The sequence below is a fragment of the Anguilla anguilla genome, chromosome 1, assembly GCF_013347855.1.
Source record: "Anguilla anguilla isolate fAngAng1 chromosome 1, fAngAng1.pri, whole genome shotgun sequence".
NCBI lineage: Eukaryota > Metazoa > Chordata > Actinopteri > Anguilliformes > Anguillidae > Anguilla > Anguilla anguilla.
In genome coordinates, this window is record NC_049201.1 from 1,489,494 (window position 1) to 1,515,098 (window position 25,605).

General features: G+C 42.4%; 3 protein-coding genes across 6 annotated transcripts in view; 1 reads left to right on the forward strand and 2 right to left on the reverse strand.

The window, feature by feature from the left end:
- Positions 1 to 16,795, forward strand: part of LOC118229232 (fucolectin-5) — a 44,042-nt gene extending 27,247 nt beyond the window's left edge. The window contains exons 2-4 of the mRNA XM_035421029.1: positions 15,190 to 15,284; positions 15,662 to 15,956; positions 16,393 to 16,795. Of these exons, the coding sequence (XP_035276920.1) occupies positions 15,191 to 15,284; positions 15,662 to 15,956; positions 16,393 to 16,546 (543 nt within the window). The 5' untranslated portion in view covers position 15,190 and the 3' untranslated portion in view covers positions 16,547 to 16,795. The remainder of the gene's footprint in view (positions 1 to 15,189; positions 15,285 to 15,661; positions 15,957 to 16,392) is intronic.
- Positions 298 to 23,685, reverse strand: LOC118229190 (fucolectin-7-like). 4 transcript variants are annotated; one of them, XM_035420933.1, is made up of 5 exons: positions 23,231 to 23,685; positions 8,978 to 9,075; positions 7,070 to 7,364; positions 6,377 to 6,737; positions 298 to 416 (listed from the first exon to the last, which is right to left on the reverse strand). In XM_035420933.1, exons 2-4 carry the CDS (start codon positions 9,069 to 9,071, stop codon positions 6,581 to 6,583), a joined length of 546 nt encoding a protein of 181 aa, XP_035276824.1. In that variant the 5' UTR covers positions 9,072 to 9,075; positions 23,231 to 23,685; the 3' UTR covers positions 298 to 416; positions 6,377 to 6,580. The 4 variants fall into 4 exon arrangements, with proteins under 4 accessions (XP_035276824.1, XP_035276816.1, XP_035276844.1 ...); XM_035420925.1 differs by lacking the exons at positions 6,377 to 6,737; positions 7,070 to 7,364 and adding an exon at positions 1,112 to 1,406 and having other exon boundaries at positions 298 to 777; positions 23,231 to 23,453; XM_035420953.1 differs by lacking the exons at positions 6,377 to 6,737; positions 7,070 to 7,364; positions 23,231 to 23,685 and adding exons at positions 1,112 to 1,406; positions 9,650 to 9,748 and having other exon boundaries at positions 298 to 777; positions 8,978 to 9,072.
- On the reverse strand, positions 21,506 to 25,573 carry LOC118234931 (fucolectin-7-like). The gene is made up of 4 exons (XM_035431815.1): positions 25,570 to 25,573; positions 22,366 to 22,661; positions 22,220 to 22,223; positions 21,506 to 21,951 (listed from the first exon to the last, which is right to left on the reverse strand). Exons 1-4 carry the CDS (start codon positions 25,571 to 25,573, stop codon positions 21,800 to 21,802), a joined length of 456 nt encoding a protein of 151 aa, XP_035287706.1. The 3' UTR covers positions 21,506 to 21,799.
- Between the last annotated feature and the right edge of the window lie 32 nt (positions 25,574 to 25,605).

A 25,605-nucleotide genomic window follows, 5' to 3' on the forward strand; every position in this document is an offset into this window, starting at 1 on the left:
CCCAGAGAAGAGCCAGAGTCTTTAATTCTAACTTCATGTTCAGTCCCAGGTGTTATTCAGTTTGTGGCAGGTGAGGTGCAGGTGTGGGAATCAAACTGGTTTTCTGTTGCTATTGTATTCAATCATTAAATATCACAAAATTATAATTTTTTCAAAATAATTAATTTAAGTTTGACTAAAATTATTGAACAGTTATTTAAGATTGTATCACAGCAAATGAATAAAAAGTCCCAACACTTTCATTCAAGATGACTTTACCCTGAGCAACCAGCAGTGTACTGAGCACACACACATCAATGCTTTAAATGAGATGTTTATTTGATGCACTACAAAGAAAATCAGTCAATAAATGAACTTGCAGAACATGTATGTCAATGCCTTAAATGTTTATTTGATACATTGAGTGTCTATTTGATGTGCTAAAAAGAAAATGAAGTCATAAATCAACTTGCAGAAAGAACTCAAGCAGAACTTCAAAAGGTTTTTTTGTACACTCTTGACAGCATAATCCCAAAATCCCAAGAGAGTCAAATTTATTTCATTACCCCATTTCAGATTCACTGCATCTGACTGTAAAGAAACAATCACGTTTAAATACAAAGGAATTTGCAAACGACTACTTAACAAGGGGCAGGAAATAAAACATTCACTTCCACTTCGCAGAGGTGAAGAGATTCTGTTTTTGGGAGGTACACTGTGACGTAGCGTCCAATCATTGGCTGCGGACACCGAAAGGTTTTAGTCTCTCCTGCTGCCATAGAGCCAATCACACTGCACCTGCAGGAGGGAACAGAATAAAGTTGGTTAGTGGCTCATCGACTTTGGTCTTGTTTAAAAATAATAACCACCCTATTTCTGAATAATATTGTGCTCTGTACCCCAGTTACAGTAGCTACTGTGTGACGAGGGTTGGGATGGAAATGGAAATGATTGGTCAGTGTTGGCAGGTCTGTAGTCTGGTCTGTACTGCGCAGTGTAACTGGAGAACTGCAGTGTTAAACAGAGACGGCTGCTGGCAGCTCTCTCTCTCTAAAGGAGTAGTGCACACTGCACACACTTTTTTGTTCTATTTCTGAATATAAGGCTCTGCGCTGTAAAGATCAGTACTGACCGTGGATTATTGATTCCGTTGTTCTTCAGGTGTTTGCCGATGAGGATGCGAGCTCCACTGATCCTTTCTCCACAGCAGTCTCCTCTGTTGGTGATGGTGACGGAGGTGATTGTGTACACCTGCAGCAGGTCCACCCTCCACCAGGGGTTGGCCCCTCCCGAGGTGTGGGTGCAGGATCCATGGAAGAAGTAAGAATCTCGGTTTCCATCAATGGCATTGCTTGCATGGCTGAAAGCTGCCAATTGCCCCTGCAGTTGATCCAACTGAGTGGCCCTCCCACGTAAAGCCACATTCTCTGTAAGGGAGGGGGGAGATTATCACAACTGATACAGCATGGCTGTTTAAAATACTGTCACTTCATTAGCACCCTGGCTCAATTACTGTGCACTTATCAGGAGTTTAAGCAGGAGCAGTAGACCTATAGACTGGACTACTGCAACTCACTCCTGGTCAGATTCCTACAGCACTCTCTACAGCCCCTTCAGCTCATCCAACCACACCGCAGCAAGCAGCCCCGCACCCCCAACCACCCCATGCCACACACCCCCCCCCCCATCCCTGCCCCCCGCCCGCACTCCCTCCATCTGCTTCCACTGGCACAGTGTAATTATGTCACTACCAAAGGTTTCTAAACTGAACTGCACTTATATTCACTTAAATGATCAAATTAACCACAACAGAAATACTTTGTCATACTCTTGGTCCACATTTCCGAATATCATATTATATTCTCTCAACATTAATGTCAAATAACAGATCCAGATTCATTGTAAAATGTAAAGGTTAAAGTTCTGGCACTTTTTTAGAGAAGCATTTGATACAAGCTTTCAGGCACAGGTGGTTTCCATGGCAGTGCACAGGTGGTTTCCATGGCAGTGCATGTGCATGGGGTGGAGTGTACCTTCTACATATCCGTCAGGAACGTCAGCTGAACCTTGCTTGAGGGTTGAAATGGCCAAGATTTGAAAAAGTAACATAATCGTTTTCACCTCCATCCTGGAAAAGAAGAATTATTTTTTAATATTTGTTCATGGAGAAAATATTCTGATGAAAATGGAAATGTGAGTCGGTTCTTTAAAAAAAACTTATTTTTGAAACCACTGAAATTGATAAATTGAAAATTTTATGCTGTAAGTTTGACATTTGACAGCTTTGTCTTCCAATGCTAAGAATTATGAAGGTAATGCCTGCTAGCTAACTTAGCGTAGATATTCAGATAGTTTGCACCACCACTGATGGGTCTTTTGAAGCAACATAACTTTAAGGAACATTAAGTGTTTTCACAAATAAATTAAATCAATGTGAAGATCACAGGTTAACCCACAAGCAGTTTCTAAACATAGAAAACAAAATCTGTGTCATGTGGATGGTTTAGCTTGGCTACATTTTCTCGAATGAAAAAACTGTCAAATGGAGTATGAATGTTCAATAAATTATTTGATAAGTCGGAAATGAGTTCATCATCAATTTTTCAAGATTGCTAATGTAGAGCTTTGCAAGTAGATCTGCAGGTAGGTCTAAACAGCAATCTTACCTGTCAGTAAGGCTGCACGTTTTCACTGGTCGATCTTTGGTATTGTTGACTAGTCAGTTGGAATGTGGATGTGTTTGGGATGGTGCCTCTTAAATACGCCAAAATGGGAGTGCCTGCTCAAAGTGATGGTCTCTTGTTTGTTCTGGCCACACAGGTGTGGGATGAGCTTCCCACTGCAGTCAGGACAGCAGAAACCCTGCCCATCTTTCCAAACATACTGAAGACTCAGCTCCTCCTTTTTGTCCTTCCTGAATGTCCCTTGAGGACAATGTTCTTGGTGTGGTAAAAATAGGTTTTCTGCCAAGAGATACTTTTGTTACAATACAAGTTGTTTATTGGTAGGTTTGTGTTACACTTATTGATTATAAATGAGCATCTTTGCCTTGGAGAGGCAGCATCTTTGTATAGCCGACAAGAACTCTGGGGGGGGGGGGGGGGTGCTACCGTGTTAGCGGGGGGGGGGGGGGGGGGCGGGGGCTACTGTGTTGGGGGGGGGGGGGTTCTACCATGTTAGCGGGGGGAGATTGCCAAAGTTGCAAGAAGTTGCCAAATTTGTCACTAGTCGCTAGATAAGAATATTTTAGTCGCTAGGGAAGTGAAAAAGTCCCTAAATTGGCAGCACTACAAGCTTGGTGCCGCACTTGTGCACAGTGATGCATGTGTGACATCACCAACACTTTCTGATATACTTCATTGCCAGTTAGAGACAACATTTTGCAGAAAAAAGCATTATTGCATAAGCTAATTTGTAAATGGATTTCAAATGCTTAGATTTATATTGTTTAATGTTTTAGCTTCAGGTCTTCTGTGGCGTCACTTTGGGGCAGCCAATCAGCGGCCAGCAGCTAGCGTGTAGCGTGTACAAACGGCTGTTGCTACGCGACACACGCCATGCCTTGGGGGGTATGTATTCTGGGCACCATTCTTTAGTTCTGGGACAGCTTCACGCACATTTTCATGTGAAAACTAAACATCCTGCAGAGAGAGAGTGAGTCCATCATTAGACATCAATACAACAACAAATCCAGACAAATATTATTTTTCCGGGTCCATCTTCACAGATGCATGCATGAGATATCCAGACATCCTGGTGAAAAAGGATCCATCAGGATGCAGTTGATTTAGGGATACTAACTATAGTGAAAGCAACAGGTGCTTCTACACAGGTGTGTTTCCTGAGTTAATATTAAGTTACATCTCAGCATGCACACTGCTGTGTATGTTTTGGCTACTGTGGCTGAAAGAAGAGCCATCATGTGACTGGAAGAGGTGTTGTTCTGACCATTTGTTCCAAGCCGTGAAAAACGCAGAAGCATGGCTGAATTACCACACTTCTCCCGCAGAAAAAGAAAAATTAATTTATTTGTCCTTTTACAGCAACAAAAGATGAATGAAAAGTGGTTGTAAATTAGTCCTTGTAGTCAAACTTAACGAAAAACTGGTTACAAAATGAATTGATGAGGAAGAGTGTGGTCAAAATAGTGTTTTTTTACCAAGCTCCCCATTTTCCATTGACTAACCGGAAATACAACTGCGCCTCACGTCATATAGCCTTTGCTCTCTCACGTCACCTCGAACGTGGCATTAGGCATATGAAACATAAGTATAATTCAAAACCATTAAACATAATCATCAAAGGCCATACCTCAAAACATAAATCTTAATTCAGTATGTTAAATGAAAATGGCTATAACAGATGTGGTTGTTGGGTCACATTTAGTCCAAGCTTCAGTGTCTAACCCAGTATTCACACAGCGAGAAACTTGGTGGGCCAGTTAGTTGCTGGATGACCGTTCTTTTTCTATGCTGTATCAGTTGTGATAATCCTGAAATGTTATATTGGGAATGAACTTGCCTAGTTCTTCTTGCTTTTAGGAGCTTTTCGAAGGAAATATGAATAATCCTGAGTTTCTAATCAACACATTTGCTGAACTAATTACACAAGAACTAATCCTCAAATTCCTGCTTCTTGATTAATATTATATTCTTCATTTTCTTTAGCAGTAAAATAATAGAAATGAAAGAAAATATATTTGCCTGCACACCAGTCAGTGACAGCTTTATTGACACAGAACTGTCTCCTAGACACACATAAAGATTTTTTTATCCATAATTTCCCTCCCCAATTTTTCCAACCTAAACTCAACTCAACTAATTTAGGAGCTATTGCCTCTTCATGGCAAACGAATTAATCAGATTATTAAATCTTCATTATTATCAGGCTACGTGAAATCAAGCCACTACTCAAGAAACCAAATTTGGATCCTACTGAGCTGACTAATTATAGACCTATGTCAATCCTCGCATGTCCTTCAAAGATCTTTGAGAAATATATAACTGAAGAGCTTTCTTCTTTTCTACAAGCTACCAGAGTGTATGAGAGGTTTCAGTCTGTGTGTAGGAAGCACCATAGCACTGAGACAGCCCTTGCCTTAGTAATGAATGATTTGTTTCTCTCACTGAATTGTGGCTGAACTCTATTCTTCTCCTACTTGACCTGAGTGCTGTCTTTGATACCATTGACCACCACATTCTCCTCTGCAGGCTAGATCAGTCAGTCGGCCTCTCAGGGAAGCTCTAATGTGGTTTAGATTCTATCTCACTCATAGTAAATGTTCTGTGTAAAGAGCACTCAGGCTCTATCTATCAGTGGTTGATGCTCTTTTGTAATTGTCCTACTGGCGCCCTCTGCAGGTAAAATAACATAGTACAACCTTGGAATTAACTGAAAAAAATTAATATACTACAGTAACTGACTGTATAGTGATGTTGTATTTTTTGTTTCATGATGCGGTTAGATTTCTGAAGACATGATAATTTCGAAAATATAATTTTGAAGTGTCTCAGACTGTCATGAAGGGGGTCTAGAAGACTGGTGAATGATTGGGAAGAAGAAACTGTTTTGACTAGTTTGCTCTGGGTAATGGGAGTAAAGAATTTGGGTTTTTCTGTGTGGGCCTCTGGGTGGCTCATGCTGTGAAGACGATGATTAGAATCTACACTCAGAGGAGGATGGGTTTCCCCTGTGAGTCTGGTTCCTTCCGAGATTTCTTCCCAGCTGCCACAGGGAGTTTTTCCTTGCCACTGTTGCTTTTCACTTGATCTCTGAATACTTTTAACACCATGTTCTGTAGTTTGTCATCCACCTGTAGATCTTTAGACAGAACATTACCTGCCACAATCACTGTGATTGAAATGGCCGTCCAATGCGTTCATTTTCTACTCCCTACGATTGCACTACTGACTCCCACTGCTGAATTAGTATAATCAATATTTATGCACTTATTGACCGCACTGTGAGAAAAAACCCCATCAAGATTTGGTTTTCTAACACTATGGCATCTGTGATTATGAGGATGATTTAAGCACTACCTCATCTCAGTTTCAATTTTTGTCCCTTTCAGGTGAGGTCCCAGAGAAGAGCCAGAGTCTTTAATTCTAACTTCATGTTCAATCCCAGGTGTTATTCAGTTTGTGGCAGGTGAGGTGCAGGTGTGGGAATCAGACTGGTTTTCTGTTGCTATTGTATCCAGTCATTAAATAACACAATGATAATTTGTTCAAAAGAAGTTATTTAAGTGTGATTAGAATTATTGAACATAAATTTAATAAAAAGTCGCAACACTTTCATTAAAGATGACTTTACCCTGAGCAACCAACAGTGTACTGAGCACACACACGTCAATGCTTTAAATGAGATGTTTATTTGATACCTGGAATGTCTATTTGATGTGCTAAAAAGAAAATGAAGTCATAAATCAACTTGCAGAAAGAACTCAAGCAGAACTTCAAAAGGTTTTTTTGTACACTCTTGACAGCATAATCCCAAAATCCCAAGAGAGTCAAATTTATTTCATTACCCCATTTCAGATTCACTGCATCTGACTGTAAAGAAACAATCACGTTTAAATACAAAGGAATTTGCAAACGACTACTTAACAAGGGGCAGGAAATAAAACATTCACTTCCACTTCGCAGAGGTGAAGAGATTCTGTTTTTGGGAGGTACACTGTGACGTAGCGTCCAATCATTGGCTGCGGACACCGAAAGGTTTTAGTCTCTCCTGCTGCCATAGAGCCAATCACACTGCACCTGCAGGAGGGAACAGAATAAAGTTGGTTAGTGGCTCATCGACTTTGGTCTTGTTTAAAAATAATAACCACCCTATTTCTGAATAATATGGTGCTCTGTACCCCAGTTACAGTAGATAGTGTGTGACGAGGGTTGGGATGGAAATGGAAATGATTGGTCAGTGTTGGCAGGTCTGTAGTCTGGTCTGTACTGCGCAGTGTAACTGGAGAACTGCAGTGTTAAACAGAGACGGCTGCTGGCAGCTCTCTCTCTAAAGGAGTAGTGCACACTGCACACACTTTTTTGTTCTATTTCTGAATATAAGGCTCTGCACTGTAAAGATCAGTACTGACTGTGGATTATTGATTCCGTTGTTCTTCAGGTGTTTGCCGATGAGGATGCGAGCTCCACTGATCCTTTCCCCACAGCAGTCTCCTCTGTTGGTGATGGTGACGGAGGTGATTGTGTACACCTGCAGCAGGTCCACCCTCCACCAGGGGTTGGCCCCTCCCGAGGTGTGGGTGCAGGATCCATGGTAGAAGTCAGAATCTCGGTTTCCATCAATGGCATTGCCAGGCAGGCTGAATGGTGTCCCTCCCCCTTTCAGAATATCCGACTGAGTGGCCCTCCCACCTAAAGCCACATTCTCTGTGGGGGGGGGGGATTCACAACTGATACAGCATGGCTGTTTAAAATGCTGTCACTTCATCAGCACCCTGGCTCAATTACTGTGCACTGATCAGGAGTTTAAGCAGGAGCAGTAGACCTATAGACTGGACTACTGCAACTCACTCATGGTCAGACTCCTACAGCACTCTCTACAGCCCCTTCAGCTCATCCAACCACACCGCAGCAAGCACCTCCGCACCCCCAACCACCCCGTGCCACACACCCCCCCCCCCCCCCATCCCCGCCCCCCCAACCACCCCGTACAATAAATACGTACATATAGGCTACAAAGGATAAAATAAAAAAAAGGATCAATCAGGACATATAAGCCATAGTCTGGGACTTCGTGGAAGCTCAGGGAAAAGGATATAGGCTACATATGGGTGAATTATTTTGTTTTTATTGAAACAAAGGTCTAATGTTAATTTGTTTCTGTCACACAATATATAGGCAACTGTAGCAGCATATCACTGCACTGCACTGATTCCCGCGAACTTTTCTCTGCAATGCAAAAATGATCGTAGATGAAAGGCAAAAGCGCGTCTGTGGAAATTGATCATGATGAATTATATACCGGGTGCCTTATGAATAGGTCTACCTGTTAAAGTGATTTGTTCATCCACCTTAATTTGCTGTTGGATAATCTTAAGTTTAACCAAGAATATCATTATTGGGTTGTCTGCCGAAAATCGTAAAACATGGTAAGAAAAATGTCCCGTAATGTTGATATTTACCCAGTGCTATTTTGTTTTATATAGGAGGTGTGAGCTAAAGGAAGGGGATGTAGATCATTTGGCTATGTTTGTCCATTATGAGCCACTGTACCTGTATGTGTGTTTATGGTTAGCCAATCAACGTGTTCTAGTTCGGTCATGCAAGTAGACTCACTCAACGTTGTTTTTGCACACACAGGTTTTATATTCTTAATAAACCGGCGGTTTGTTCCAAGTCAGTGTGATCATTGACTCACACACAAATGAACTAATTTCTACAGGGAATGCAGTCAGAAAAGCCATATCCTAAGTTAGCGCCACTACGTATAAATTTTTTTAAAAAAAACTTTTTTTTTTTTTTCTTTTCACAAATTGGATTATCATCATGGATAGGCCCTATATATAATTACCATCATGATTGGGATAGACAGGTAAAACGACAACATTCTCACGACGTGCTATGCACAGAAACGTTGATTGGATAATTAATTTTCGTAAAGTTAATATTAAACTATCTATGTAATTTTCGCATGCAGATGTGCTACTAGATGCGCTCTGTAGTACAACTGTCGATTTGAAAAGCAAAATGTCGGCGTAATAAGGCTGAAACCGCGGAGCGCATCGCTAAGGGACAGCTTACGAGTGCCTCAGACCACCCTTTTAAAAGGTATACCTTAATTAAGGCATACCTTAGCTAAGGAGACGCTGGGAAACAGCTCGAGAGCTAAAGGAAGAGCTTAAGGGATACCTTACGACGCACGTAGCGCTAAGGAGACTCTGGGAAACGCAGCCCTGGCACTTTTTCAGAGAAGCATTTGATACAAGCTTTCAGGCACAGGTGGTTTCCATGGCAGTGCGTGTGCATGGGGTGGAGTGTACCTTCTACGTATCCGTCAGGAACGAGAGCTGAACCTTGCTTGAGGGTTGAAATGGCCAAGATCAGAAAAAGTAACATAATCACTTTGACCTTCATCCTGGAAAAGAGGCAAATGGGATATATTCTTTTTCACAAATTGAACAAGTCATATTTGTTCATTAATAAATTAAAAAAGCTGATTCTTAAATAAAAAAACTGATTTGACACTGGTGCTGTTCTGCAAAGTGATTCCTCAAACAATGTAATGAAGTAAGTTTGACTTTTGACAGCTTTGTCTTCCAATGCTAAGCATCCTGGAGGTTATGCCTGCTAGGTAACTTACCTCAGATAACCGGATAGCTAACGTGAGCAAACACTGATGAGAGTTTTGTAGCAACATAACCATTTAACATGCAAAATTATTTTTACATTTATTCAATGTAAAGATCACAGGTTTCAGGTGGAACCTACATGGCAGTTTCTGAAAATAGAGAACAACTATTTTGTCTTGTGGCCCTTTTGATTGACTGCATTTCTTATTTAAAAAATGTAGCCAAACTGAGGACTAATGTTCGATAAAATTTTCGATAGCTTTCAAAAGCTTAAAGCTGGAACTGAGTTCATCAATTTCTGAAAGATTCCAAACATAGAGCTTTGCAAATGGATCCACATGTAGATCTAGGCAGTAATCCTACCTGTCAGTAAGGAAGCAGGTTCACTGGTAGATGGTAAGTAGATATTTGACATTTGATGATCAGCCAAAAGAAATGTAGTTGTGTCCTGGATGATGAACCTTAAATACCCCAAAATGGGAGTGCATGTAAAATGGTAATAAATTAATTACTTATTCAACTGCACAAGTCAAGTGAAGTTTTGTGCAAGTTTGGTGCTGGGAAATCCCAGTTGACCACTGACATGACAGTTTGATATTAACCATTGAGCAAATTATTATCTGAAGTACGTTTTGATGATGGTGGAGCAAGACAGTTCCTTGCTCCAGAAGCAGGCTGTCATCCCTGGATATAGAACTGCTTATACACAGACTGAAAAGAGAAGCAGTTACAGTACTTAGGGGAGATGCGTCTTTAATAGAGCTGATCACATGACCCCCACTGACTCTGTCCACTCTGGAGAACTGGCTTTTGTGAAGGAGCCATTTTGCTTCTGCATGCAATTGATGTGTCCAGTATTCACACTTAATCGAATCTATTCTCACATGATCTTGCATCATTAGTTATTTGTTGAAGCTTACCTTTCTTCTGAATAAACAGCAATGATCTTGTACTCTTATTATGATTAATAAAAAAGCTCTTAGGTTAATAACATGAAAATATTTGCCCCCTAAATGCCCTAACAGACAAGCATGTGAACCACAGCAAAAATAAAGTATTGGCCTGCTTAATTCATTTCCAAAAAGCTTTTCATTCAATCTGGCATGATGGTTTATTATTGTTACGGCTGGCTCAAAGGGCCACAACAAACAAAGTCCAAATGCACCAAAAACAGACAGAAACTGATCTAAAAACAAACCCAGACATTTATTAATCTAAAACACAAACTAAGGGACAAACTAAAACAAACGAAAACACACAAAGTTCACAAAACAAACATCTCCACACAAACCACAAACAGCCCCAAATAAGATCTCAAGGAAAATATCTCTACACAAAACACAAACCACACAAAAGAAGCCCCAAAGACAATCTCCCCTGCCTCATACTGCAGGGCTTATGTTGGTCACAGGCAGGTGGAGGCAATCAGGCAATTAGATAATTCGGTCATTACCTTCACCTGCACTACCCAGGCAGCAGAGGCAGGGGACGTAACAATTATATCAACTTACAGAAAGGGCAGTAGGGGGTGGAACAGAAGACATGATTTAATCAATGTACACAGGAAATAAATGTGCAGTTAAGACTGTGAAAAAACAAACCATATTCAGAGGCGTTCAGTCAGAGTTGTCTGATAAGATGTCTTGCGGTCCGTACTTAAAGGCACACAGAAGAGACCATGGACCGAATGGTTAACCAAATAACAGAACTGCACTGTGAACTACGGTTATAGTAGAGGGCAAGGATCGCCCTGTGTGAAACTGTAATCTAAGGTCTGGTAAACATCCAGCAAAAAGGTTAAGGTCTCTGATTTACACTCAGCACACCAGGCTGCTAGCTGCTCTGCCACCTCTCTGTTTGCTGACTTACTGTTGGTGCTAAGCCCCACCACTGTTGTTCCATCAGCAAACATGATAATGTGATTGGAGGTAAAGAGTCATGGGTCATCAGTGTGAAGAGCAGTGGGCTGAGAACACAGCCCTGGGGGGCTCTGCTGCTCAGTGTGATCGTTGTGTGCCCAGTCTAGGTTAGGGGCGCACCATAAGGGTTAGGTGGGAATCCTCTCTCCCATCCCCAGCACTGACCGGAGCAACAAGGCTATTTTAAACAAACTGTTTAGTTATTTAATAAACTGAAAATGGAAGCTAATCATATCTTTGGGAGTGGGCAATGCCAAAACAATAAACAAAACACGACTACCTATAACAGAGGAATAAATAACCTATGAAAACCGTGAACTCAAAAATTACAACAAAATCTAATTTACAGTAATTCCCTTTCTAACCAAACACAGGAGAAAAACGCCGTACAGAAAAGAAATGGCACCCAACTCCCCACCAGCTTCCTCTTTTACAGTTAAGGCTTCAGTCATGCAGCGGAATCATCAACAACATCCGACGCAGCAGCACACAACGGGAGAGCCAACAGGCACAGGCACAGCGGGAGGGCCAACAGGCACAGGCACAGCGGGAGAGCCAACAGGCACAGGCACAACGGGAGAGCCAACAGGCACAGGCACAACGGGAGAGCCAACAATCTGGCGTCTGACGGCAGGAGAAAGGAGACCAGGGGCCATGTTGAAATGCCAGAATTTTGTTCACATTACGTTTACATTACACTTATTTGGCTTTTATCCAAAGCGACGTACAACAGTGCATTTCATGGTCATGGACAACTACAAAACACAGGTTCAATAAGATACGATTGATACCCATTTCATACAGCTATTTCTAGCCAAGAACACAGCTTAGTTCACACAGTGAACACTATTCTGACCTAACTTATGCCAAGCCAAAATAGGGAGAAGAACAAGCTACAATATTAGGACAAATACAAATGACCAAAAAGTACTGGAATGGGGGTACATGTATCATGAGTGTTCCTGTGTAATTGGTTCAGCAAATGTGTTGAATAGAAACTCAGGATTATTCATATTTCCTTATATAAGCTCTTTAAAGTAAGAAGACCTAGACAAGTTAATTCTCAATATAACATTTTGAAGTGTATCACAATGTCATGGATGATTCCATTAATTTTATAGCAAAATATAAGCAGCTGTCCCTAAATGTACTTGGAGACTTTAAATGCAAAGGGATTTGCAAACTGCTGCTTAGCAATATTTACAATTGGCAGGAAGCAAAGCATTCACTTCCACTTCACAGGAAGAGTTGTGATTTGGTTAGGATTAGGGTGCTGAATGATATCGTGGGGCACTGAGATGGCTAGGCCGAAATGGGCGGGGCCCCAGATCAGATTGAAAAGCTCTGCTTTGGGGGAATGTCAGTATGGGTGACAGAGAAGTCAAGAACACAACAAGGCCATAATTCTGGATAAATATCCACTCCCTACCAAAGAAGAGCTCACTGCTCTATGGGTCCATTATATTCAGTAAACAGGACCTCTATCCGCGCTATCTACAGCTCCTTCCTGCTCCTGCCAGCTGTGACCCGATCGCCTGCATAACACACGCGGCATGGCTGCCAACTACAGCAGGTGCTCTTCTTTGGTAGGGAGTGGATATTTATCCAGAATTATGGCCTTGTTGACTTCTCACAGGTGTGTTCTTGACTTCTCTGTCACCCATACTGATATTCCCCCACTGATATTCCCGCCATCTCAGTGCCCCACGATATCATTCAGCACCCTAATCCTAACCAAATCACAACTCTTCCTGCGTCCCCATATCACGCACAATCACCCAATCACAAAATCCAGCCTGACATCACTGTGGAAACCTCCTCCACAAAGACTCTGCAGCTGCTCTGTACTTTTGGACACCCAGACAGCGCCTTATACCTCCCCCAGTTGTGCGCTGCATGCCACTAATTCCACCATTATTGTTTGTGTGGAAAGTGTGTGTGTGTGTGTGTGTGTGTGTGTGCATGTGTGTGTGTACTGTGTGTGTGTACTGTGTGTGTGTGTGTGTGCATGTGTGTGTGTACTGCGTGTGTGCAGTGTGTGTGTGTACATGTGTATGTGTGTGTGTACTGTGTGTGTGTGTGTGTGTGTGTGTGTGTGTGTGTGTGTGTGTGCAGCGTGTGTGTGCATGTGTGTGTGTACTGTGTGTGCGCAATGTGTGTGTGCATGTGCAGTGTGTGTGTGTGTGTGCATGTGTGTGTGTACTGTGTGCGCAGTGTGTGTGTGCATGTGCAGTGTGTGTGTGTGTGTGTGTGTGCATGTGTGTGTGTACTGTGTGCGCAGTGTGTGTGTGTGTGTGTGGAGTGTGTGCATGTGTGTGTACTGTGTGTGCGCAGTGTGTGTGTGTGTGTGCAATGTGTGTGTGTGCATGTGTATGTGTGTGTGTACTGTGTGTGTGTGTGCAGTGTGTGTGTACTGTGTGTGCGCAGTGTGTGTGTGTGTGTGTGTGTGTGTGTGTGTGTATGTGTGTTATTTAGGCTGCAGTGTGTGTGTGTGCGTGTGCGTATGTGTGTGTGTGTGTGTGTGTGCGTATGTGTGTGTGTGTGTTATTTAGGCTGCAGTGTAACTTTGTGTTTCCCAACCTTTTTCCTTCCTCAGCACACTTTCCAAATTTACAGAATCTCATGGCACACCACTCTCACAAGCATAAAAAATAAACACCCTGCAGCCCCCCTCCACACACGCATTAAGAAATATGCATTTTAATGACAGTGATTTTGGCTTTTGTGAATGAGATTTGTTCAAAGTTTTTTTTTTTTATTCATTTGAACATGATTTTTGTAAAGGATTTTTCACACGGCACACCTGACCTCGCCTGACGGCACACCAGAGTGCCACGGCACACCGGTTGGGAAACGCTGGTGTAACTAATGACTCCCACAATTTCAAATATGCATTTCACTTTTTTGTCTCAAAAGCTCAGCAACTTATCATTATCATCAGCCCTCGTCATCCTCCAGTTGGCTCCGTCAGCATGAAGCAGTGATTCCTGTCAGATCATTACATTACATTACATTACATTACAGGCATTTAGCAGACGCTCTTATCCAGAGCGACTTACACAACTTTTTACATAGCATTTTACATTGTATCCATTTATACAGCTGGATATATACTGAAGCAATTTCGGTGAAGTACCTTGCTCAAGGGTACAACGGCAGTGTCCTTACCCGGGAATCGAACCTGCGACCTTTCGGTTACAAGCCCAGTTCCTTACCCACTGTGCTACACTCCGATCAGATTCACACACAACAATAGTATATCCAGGCAGAGAACCTATTTTTCTACACTAAGAACATTGTCCCCAAAGGACGTTCAGAGAAAGGAAGAGCTGAGTCTTCAGTATGTTTGGGAAGATGGGCAGGGTTTCTGCTGTCCTGACTGCAGTGGGAAGCTCATTCCACACCTGTGTGGCCAGAACAAACAGGAGACCATCACTTTGAGCAGGCACTCCCATTCTGGGGTATTTAAGAGGCACCATCCTGGACACATTCACATTCCAACTGACTAGTCAACCTGCTGACAGGTAAGATTGCTGTTTAGACCTACCTGCAGATCTACTTGAAAAGCTCTACGTTAGCAATCTTTAAAAAATTATTGATGAACTCATTTCCAGCTTGAAACTTTGGAATGCTGCCAGATATTTTATTGAACATTAGTGCTCATTTTTCTGAGGAAAATGTAACAAAGCTGAATATCCATGTCACAGATGTTTCCTATGTTTAGAGTGATCTTCACATTTAAATTTATTTGTGGAAAACCTTTGTATGTTAAACAGATATGTTGTTTCAAAGGTTGCATCAGTTGTGGTGCAAACTATCTGAATATCAACACTAAGTTAGCTAGCAGGCATTACCTTCATAATACTTAGCATTGGAAGACAAAGCTGTCAATTGTCAAAATTACTGCATAAAATTGAATTGAGTCAATTTCAGTGTATTTACTCTTAATGAACAAATATAAATTAATAATTGGCTCTTTTCCAGGATGAAGGTGAACATGATTATGTTACTTTTTATAATCTTGGCCATTTCAACCCTCAAGTCAGATTCAGCTTATGTTCCTGACAGATACATACAAGGTACACTCCACCCCATGCACATGCACTGCCATGGAAACCACCTTCACTCTGAGAGAGAGAGAGAGAGAGAGAGAGAATGTTATTTGGAAATGTGGATCAACAGTAAGGCAAAGTCTTTCTGCTGTGGTTCATTTAATCATTGAAGTGAATATAAGTGCAGTTCAGTTCAGAAACCTTTGGGGGGGGGGGCGGGATTGCTGTGTCTGACCTGGAGCGAGTTGCAGTAGTCCAGTCTAGAGGTCTACAGCTCCTACTTAAACTCCTTATAAATGCCCAGTAATTGAGCCAGGGTGCTAATGAAGTGACAGCATTTTAAACAGCCATGCTGTATCAGTTGTGATAATCCCACCCCCCCCCCCCCCACCCCCCATTCACAGAGAATGTGGCTTTACGTGGGAAGGCCACTCAGTCGGCACTACCCTCTGGGGCGGGGGCAGTGTTGAGCCTGCCAGGCTATGCCATCGATGGAAACCGAGATTCTGATGCCAATCATGGATCCTGTTCCCACACCACAAACGGTCCCAACCCCTGGTGGAGGGTGGACCTGCTGCAGGTGTACACAATCGCCTCCGTCACCATCACCAACAGAGGAGACTGCTGTGGAGACAGGATCAGTGGAGCTCGCATCCTCATCGGCAACTCCCTGGAGAAAAACGGCATCAATAATCCACAGTCAGTACTGATCTTTACAGCGCAGAGCCTTATATTCAGAAATAGAACAAAAAATAGTTTTTTCCTCTCTTGGTTTTAAACGCCGGGTTGTGTTCATAATGTTGGTCTCACCTGTGCAACATCTGTCTATTCAGGGCAGTGCAGGTAAGTATGCATTACTCTATTAGAGAGAGAGAGCTGCCAGCAGCCGTCTCTGTTTAACACTGCAGTTATCCAGTTGCACTGCACAGTACAGACCAGACTACAGACCTGCCAACACTGACCAATCATTTCCATTTCCACCCCAACCAAATGACAAGCTTCCCTCTCCTCACACACTAGCTACTGTAACTGGGGTACAGAGCACCATATTATTCAGAATTAGGATGGTTATTATTTTTAAACAAGACCAAAGTCGATGAGCCACTAACCAACTTTATTCTGTTCCCTCTTGCAGGTGCAGCGTGATTGGCTCCTTGGCAACAGGAGAGACTAGAACCTTTCACTGTCCGCAGCCAATGATTGGACGCTACGTCACAGTGTACCTTCCAAAAACAGAAGTCCTTCAACTCTGTGAAGTGGAAGTGAATGCTCTGCTTCCTGCCAATTGAAAAGCTAAGCAGCAGTTAGCAAATTCCATTGTATTTAAAGCTGGTCATTTCTTTATAGCCAGATACCGTCAGAAAAGGGGGTAATGAAATCAATTTAACTATGTTGGGATTTTGGGATTATGCTGTCGAGCTCCAGGTTTTCATGTACAAAAAACCTGCTGAATTTCTACTTGTCTACTTTCTGAAAAATCATTTATTGACTGATTTTCTTTGCAGTGCATCAAATAAACATCTCATTTAAAGCATTGACATACACGTGTGTGTGCTGAGTACATTGTTGGTTGCTCAGGGTTAGGTCGTCTTGAATATAAGTGTTGGGGCGTTTTATTCATTTTCTGTGATGGAATCTTAAATAACTGTTCAGTAATGAAAGTCAAACAGAAATAATTTCCAAATGATTAAGTTGCCCATTATGCTATTCAATGACTGGATACAATAGCAACAGAAAACCACTTTGACACCCACACCTGCACCTCACCTGTCACAAACTGGATAACACCTGGGACTGAACATGAAGAATAGAATTAAAGACTCTGGCTCTTCTCTGGGACCTCACCTGAAAGAGACAAAAATAAAAACTGAGATTAGGTAGTGCTTAAATCATCCTCATACTTACAGATGCCATGGTGTTGGAAAATTCATTCTTGATGGCTTTTTGCTCCTCATATATTTTCAACAAAGTACATAAATATGGTCTAATTCAGCAGTGGGAGTGACTAGTGCGAGCGTAGGGAGTATGAAACGAATGCACTGGAAGACAATTAATCCTAAAATTCCTGCTTCTTGATTAATATCATATTCTTTATTTGTTCTAACAGTAAAATAATAGAAATTAGAGAAAAGATATTTGCCTGTACACCAGTCAGTGACAGCTTTATTGACACAGAACTGCGTCCTAGACACACAGAAAAAATATTTTATTCGTAATTTTATTTATTTAACTCAGCCGACCAATGGTGTAACTCCATCACTCAGTCACTCAGTAAGTCACAGACATTTGCGTTTGTAGGGCCTAACCCTAACCCTAACCCTAACCCTCTTAATGATAGCGTCAGACAACTAACTACACCACCTAGCCAACTAGTTAGACTAACACTTTACAAAACACAAAATTTGAGTTGGAAATATTTCGCAATAATTAAATATCACTTTGGGACCTATAGACTAACGTTAACTTAATGTTACCCTGGCTACACCCATCGAGAAGGGTCCAACTGCAGACCTCCCTCCTGAGGCCCCTAGTTCTGTGAGCCAGTGGGGTTAGTAGTAGGATCCTAACGAATGAAGTACGTCACTTCCTTTTCCAGAAAGCTGTTGTTCAGCTTTAGCAGAATTATCAATCAGAATAATTTACATGCACTAAATTACGTTATCTGTAATTCCGATTGAACCCGATTTACCCAATAATGGTTTGCAGCTCAGAGCTAACGAGATTACATGCAACGAGCTAGCTAGCTAACTAGCTATTTTTTGAGAAAGTTGCTGACTAACTTGATTGTTGGATATAATTATACGATTATAATTTAGCATATCTGTAACTGCTTAAATCGTTTTCTGAAAATAATAAAAGTACTAAAAAGCAGGGGGCAATAATACCTGCATGAGAGGGGCCTGAGGAGAGAGGTCTGAGGGGCCTGAGGAGAGAGGTCTGAGGGGCCTGAGGAGAGAAGTCTGAGGGGCCTGAGGAGAGAGGTCTGAGGGGCCTGAGGAGAGAGGTCTGAGGGTCCTGAGGAGAGAGGTCTGAGGGGCCTGAGGAGAGAGGTCTGAGGGTCCTGAGGAGAGAGGTCTGAGGGGCCTGAGGAGAGAGGTCTGAGGGTCCTGAGGAGAGAGGTCTGAGGGGCCTGAGGAGAGAGGTCTGAGGGGCCTGAGGAGAGAGGTCTGAGGGGCCTGAGGAGAGAGGTCTGAGGGGCCTGAGGAGAGAGGTCTGAGGGGCCTGAGGAGAGAGGTCTGAGGGGGGAGGTCTGAGGGGCCTGAGGAGAGAGGTCTGAGGGGCCTGAGGAGAGAAGTCTGAGGGGCCTGAGGAGAGAGGTCTGAGGGGCCTGAGGAGAGAGGTCTGAGGGTCCTGAGGAGAGAGGTCTGAGGGGCCTGAGGAGAGAGGTCTGAGGGTCCTGAGGAGAGAGGTCTGAGGGGCCTGAGGAGAGAGGTCTGAGGGTCCTGAGGAGAGAGGTCTGAGGGGCCTGAGGAGAGAGGTCTGAGGGGCCTGAGGAGAGAGGTCTGAGGGGCCTGAGGAGAGAGGTCTGAGGGGCCTGAGGAGAGAGGTCTGAGGGGGGAGGTCTGAGGGGCCTGAGGAGAGAGGTCTGAGGGGCCTGAGGAGAGAAGTCTGAGGGGCCTGAGGAGAGAGGTCTGAGGTGCTGCAGTTGGACCCTTTTGCAGCCTTCAGTAGCAGTCAGAGCAGAGTTTGCTAGCAAGCCACGGAAATGAATCAGTGACAACGGGAAAACAGATAAATAAATGTTAGCGGGACAAAAAAGTCTGTAAATTACCCACTCTACATTCACCTGAAATCTAACGATGTGTGATCTCCATAAAGGCTAACATTAGCGATAACATGCTTGTCGTTAAATGCGGTTAGCTGGCTAACTTGGCTGTTTACATTACATTACAGGCATTTAGCAGACGCTCTTATCCAGAGCGACTTACACAACTTTTTTACATGGCATTTTACATTGTATCCATTTATACAGCTGGATATATACTGAAGCAATTCCGGTTAAGTACCTTGCTCAAGGATACAACGGCAGTGTCTTTATCCAGAAATCGAACCTGCGACCTTTCGGTTACAAGCCCAGTTCCTTACCCACTGTGCTACACTCCGTCCTCCATCCTATTTATTTCTCACAAAAGAAAAGAAAACCTATTTATGGGGGTAGTACCAAACAACTTACATTGAGCTTCTTTCATGCAATTCTCGATTCAATTTAAACTGCTAGTTTATCCTTCTTTATTTAGATATCTTCCCGTTATAGTCAGTTTTTAATGGTAGCTAAAACTAAACCAGGTTAAAACCTAGTATATGACTCTGGACCGTGATCCGGCCGACCAATGGTGTAACTTCATCACTCAGTCAGTCAGTCAGTCACAGACATTCGCATTTGTAGGGCTAGCCCCGCTATTGCGGTCCAGCCAAAAACCTCTCAGGGACCTCACCTGAAAGGGACAAAAATTAAAAATGAGATTAGGTAATGCTTAGATCATCCTCATAATTACAGATACCATAGTGTTGGAAAACTCATTCTTGATTACTGTTCATCACTGTAAATTTCCAACAAAGTGAAATAATATGGACTAATTCAGCAGTGGGAGTCAGTAGTGCAATCGTAGGGAGTAGAAAATGAACGCACTGGAAGACAATTTCAATCTCAGTGATTATGGCAGGTAATGTTCGGTCTAAAGATCTACAGGTGGATGACATAAAAACGACATGGGATTAACAGAATATGGTATTAAAAGCATTAAGAGAAAACTGTATTTGAGCAGTTAAACCATTATGAGAAGTTGATATCAAAGTTTATATAATCTGTATGAATGAGCACCAAACATAATTTGCGTGCATGCACGTGCACACGTGCGTGCATGTGTGTGTGTGTGTGTGTGTGAATATGTCCCCAGGAATATTTAGGAAGAGCTGCATAAATCTTGCTGTAATATTCAGGGAATCATTCATAACAGTGTGAGACACTTCAAAATGTAATAATGGGAATTAACTTGCCAAAATCTTCTTACTTTCAAGAGCTAATACAAGGAAATAAGAATAATCCTTATTCAACACATTTGCTGACTAATTACACAGGAACAAATCCAAAAATTCCTGCTTCTTATCAGTAAAATAATAGAAATTGTCAGGGTGCATGGGGGGTTAGGACCCAAACGCAGAGGGGGAAAAACTCAAAACTCCAAATGGTAAGAACAAAAGACTTTACTAACAAAACAGGACAAAAGGGAACAAAAGGCCTCGCAGGGCAACTCTTCAAACAACACAAAGGAAAACTTCAAAACACAGGAAATCCAAAAGTCCAAAAGCACGTGAAAAACCAAACATGGGCAGGAACACACAGGGCAGGGGCATGAGCGACACAACCAGACATAACCAAGGATCCAGCACCTGGGTCAAGGAAGAAGGAACTTAAATAGAACAGACACTGACGAGACACAGGAGGGCATAATGCACAATCAGGCCACAGAGAGGGAAGGGAAAACGAGACAACCAAAAAGCAATAATTGAACAATTGAAAACAATAATACAATTACACAGGGTACAAGCAGGACACAAAACAGAAGTGCCGCCATCTGGCGGCCCAACAAGAAAAGACAGAGACAAAACACAGAACCATGACAAGGAATTATAGAAAAGATTTTTTTATTCCTAATTTTTATCCAAAAGTCTCCCAACCTAAACTCAACCGAACTTGTTGATCTCCCCCTGCAGACGTGACTCCTCCGGCTTGCTCTGGGAACCATCATCTTTACAGCGTGAGCCGCCCAGAGGCCCACACAGAAATTCTTTACTCCCATTACCCAATTGTCTTCCAATGCGTTCATTTTCTACTCCCTACGATTGCACTACTGACTCCCACTGCTGAATTAGTCCATATTCATGCACTTTGTTGAAAATATATGAGGAGCAAAAAACAATCAAGAATGAGTTTTCCAACACTATGGCATCTGTAAATATGAGGATGGTTTAAGCACTACCTCATCTCAGTTTCAATTTTTGTCCCTTTCAGGTGAGGTCCCAGAGAAGAGCCAGAGTCTTTAATTCTAACTTCATGTTCAATCCCAGGTGTTATCCAGTTTGTGGCAGGTGAGGTGCAGGTGTGGGAATCAGACTGGTTTTCTGTTGCTATTGTATCCAGTCATTAAATAACACAAATTTATAATTTGTTCAAAAGAAGTTAAATAATTCTAATCAGACTTAAATAACATAAATTTAATAAAAAGTCCCAACACTTTCATTCAAGATGACTTTACCCTGAGCAACCAACAGTGTGCTGAGCGCACACACGTCAATGCCTTAAATGTTTATTTGATACCTGGAGTGTCTATTTGATGTACTAAAAAGAAAATGAAGTCATAAATCAACTTGCAGAAAGAACTCAAGCAGAACATCAAAAGGTTTTTTTTGTACACTCTTGACAGCATAATCCCAAAATCCCAAAAAAGTCAAATTTATTTCATTACCCCATTTCAGATTCACTGTATCTGACTGTAAAGAAACAATCACGTTTAAATACAAAGGAATTTGCAAACGACTACTTAACAAGGGGCAGGAAATAAAACATTCATTTCCACTTCACAGAGGTGAAGGTATTCTCTTTTTGGGAGGTACACTGTGACGTAGCGTCCAATCATTGGCTGCGGACAGCGGAAGGTTTTAGTCTCTCCTGCTGCCATAGAGCCAATCACACCTGCAGGAGGGAACAGAATAAAGTTGGTTAGTGGCTCATCGACTTTGGTCTTCTTTCGGAATAATATTCACCCTAATTCTGAATAATATGGTGCTCTGTACCCCAGTTACAGTAGCTAGTGTGTGACGAGGGTTGGGATGGAAATGGAAATGATTGGTCAGTTTGGCAGGTCTGTAGTCTGGTCTGTACTGCGCAGTGTAACTGGAGAACTGCAGTGTTAAACAGACGGCTGCTGGCAGCTCTCTCTCTCTAAAGGAGTAGTGCACACTTACCTGCACCGCCCCGAATAGACAGAGGATGTTGCACAGGTGAGATCAACATTATGAACACGACCCAGCATTTCAAACCAAGAGAGAAAAAAAATTTTTTTGTTCTATTTCTGAATATAAGGCTCTGCACTGTAAAGATCAGTACTGACTGTGGATTATTGATTCCGTTGTTCTTCAGGTGTTTGCCGATGAGGATGCGAGCTCCACTGATCCTTTCTCCACAGCAGTCTCCTCTGTTGGTGATGGTGACAGAGGTGATTGTGTACACCTGCAGCAGGTCCACCCTCCACCAGGGGTTGTCCCCTTCAGTGTGGGAGCAGGATCCATGGTAGAAGAAAGAATCTTGGTTTCCATCAATGGCATTGCTTGCATGGCTGAAAGCTGCCCATTCCCCCTTCAGAAGATCCGACTGAGTGGCCCTCCCACTTAAAGCCACATTCACTGTGAGGGGGAGGGGGGGGGGGGGGGGGGGGGGGGAATTCACAACTGATACAGCATGGCTGTTTAAAATGCTGTCACTTCGTCAGCACCCTGGCTCAATTACTGTGCACTTATCAGGAGTTTCAGCAGGAGCAGTAGACCTATAGACTGGACTACTGCAACTCGCTCCTGGTCAGACTCCTACAGCACTCTCTACAGCCCCTTCAGATCGCCACAGCAAGCACCTGCAAGCTAACTTACTGTAGATATTCAGATTGTTTGCACCACAACTGATTCAACTTTTGAAGCAACATATCTATTAAACATAAAAGGTTTTCCACAAATAAATTCAATGTCAAGATCACAAGTTAACTCACATGCAGTTTCTAAACATAGGAAACATTTGTGAGATGGATTCTCAGCTTTATTACATTTTTCTCATAAAAATAAGCACTAATGTTCAATAAAATGTCTGCCAGCTTTCCAAAGTTTCAAGCTGGAAATGAGTTCATCAATAATTTTTGAAAGATTGCTAATGTAGAGTTTTGCAAGTTGATCTGCAGGTAGGTCTAAATGGTAATCTTACCTTTTCCGTAAGGTTGCAGGTTTTCACCGGTGGATCTTTGGTAGATAATTGTTGACTATTCAGTTGGAATGTGGATGTGTTTGGGATGGTGCCTCTTAAATACCCCTAAATGGGAGTGCCTGCTCAACGTGATGGTCTCCTGTCTGTTCTGGCCAACACTGTTCTGGTGTTCGATGAGCTTCCCACTGCAATCAGGACAACATGAACCCAGCCAATATGAATCAACACATACTGAAGACTCAGCTCTTCGCTAAATTAGGGTTATGATATTCAAACACTAGGCTGTGTCTTTTCATATGCAGCTATACATCACAGTGTGGAAGTTGGCAGTTGTTGACTTGTAACTGAATGTCTCATAAGTTCCCGTTGATCTTGAGATTAGCATTAGCCGCGTAACCATCTCCTCTTGCCGATGGCTCCTCAGTGTGGATTTGATCTGATAGAAATGACTGAGCCTACCAGATTGTTGTTGACTCCATTGTACCCGTGCTTAACCTGATTTGCTTCAGTAAAATATCCAGCTGTATAAATGGATTGACTACGCTCTGGATAAGTTCTAAGCATCTGTAATGTAATGAAGGGAAAAGCCCCTGATGGCTTTTGCACATTCAGCACTTCCACCAGCTGAACAAGAATACTCTGTTGAGAGAGGGGCACTGGCTTGCCTATGGTCATGTGAGCGATGGTACATCTTCTGTATGGCAGGCCGTTCACCCTGCATACAGATCTAAATGCATAACACTCAGCTTCATAGAAAAAGAACGGTCATCCAGCAACTAACTGGCCCACCAAGTTTCTCGCTGTGTGAATACTGGGTTAGACACTGAAGCTTGGACCAAATGTGACCCAACAACCACATCTGTTAGAGCCATTTTCATTTAACATACTGAATTAAGATTTATGTTTTGAGGTATGGCCTTTGATGATTGTTTAATGGTTTTGAATTATACTTATGTTTCATATGCCTAATGCCACGTTTGAGGTGACGTGAGAGGGCAAAGGCTATATGACGTGAGGCACAGTTGTATTTCGGGCTAGCCGATGGAAAATGGGGAGCTTGGTAAAAAACACTTTTGACCACACTCTTCCTTATCAATTCATTTTGTAACCAGTTTTGTTAAGTTTGACTACAAGGACTAATTTACAACCACTTTTCATTCATCTTTTGTTGCTGTAAAAGGACAAATAAATTAATTTTTCTTTTTCTGCGGGAGAAGTGTGGTAATTCAGCCATGCTTCTGCGTTTTTCACAGATTCGAACAAATGGTCGGAACAACACCTCTTCCAGTCACATGATGGCTCTTCTTTCAGCCACAGTAGCCAAAACATACACAGCAGTGTGCATGCTGAGATGTAACTTAATATGAACTCAGGAAACACACCTGTGTAGAAGCACCTGCTGCTTTCACTATAGTTAGTATCCCTAAATCAACTGCATCCTGATGGATCCTTTTTCACCAGGATGTTTGGATATCTCATGCATGCGTCTGTGAAGATGGACCCGGAAAAATAATATTTGTCTGGATTTGTTGTTGTATTGATGTCTAATGATGGACTCACTCTCTCTCTGCAGGATGTTTAGTTTTCACATGAAAATGTGCGTGAAGCTGTCCCAGAACTAAAGAATGGTGCCCAGAATACATACCCCCCAAGGCATGGCGTGTGTCGCGTAGCAACAGCCGTTTGTACACGCTACACGCTAGCTGCTGGCCGCTGATTGGCTGCCCCAAAGTGACACCACAGAACACCTGAAGCTAAAACATTAAACAATATAAATCTAAGCATTTGAAATCCATTTACAAATTAGCTTATGCAATAATGCTTTTTTCTGCAAAACGTTGTATCTAACTGGCAATGAAGTATATCAGAACGTGTTGGTGATGTCATACATGCATCACTGTGCACAAGAGCGGCACCATGCTTGTAGTGCTGCCAATTTAGGGACTTTTTCACTTCCCTAGCGACTAAAATATTCTTATCTAGCGACTAGTGACAAATATGGAAACTTCTTGCAACTTTGGCAACCTCCCCCTGCTAACATGGTAGAACCCCCCAACACAGTAGCAGCCCCCCCTCCCCCCCAGAGTTCTTGTCGGCTGTACAAAGATGCTGCCTCTCCAAGGCAAAGATGCTCATTTATAATCAATAAGTGTAACACAAACCTACCAATAAACAATTTGTATTGTAACAAAAGTATCTCTTGGCAGAAAACCTATTTTTACCACACCAAGAACATTGTCCTCAAGGGACATTCAGAAAAAGGAGGAGCTGAGTCTTCAGTATGTTTGGAAAGATGGGCAGGGTTTCTGCTGTCCTGACTGCAGTGGGAAGCTCATCCCACACCCATGTGGCCAGAACAAACAGGAGACCATCACTTTG

Coding starts and splice junctions, on each gene's coding strand:
- LOC118229190 (XM_035420933.1), bottom strand. CDS start 9,071: ATGAAGGTCAAAGTGATTATGTTACTTTTTCTGATCTTGGCCATTTCA. Junction 7,365..8,977: donor TCCTGACGGATACGTAGAAG/GTACACTCCACC, acceptor CCCCCCCCACAG/AGAATGTGGCTTTAGGTGGG. Junction 6,738..7,069: donor AACGGAATCAATAATCCACA/GTCAGTACTGAT, acceptor TCCCTCCTGCAG/GTGCAGTGTGATTGGCTCTA.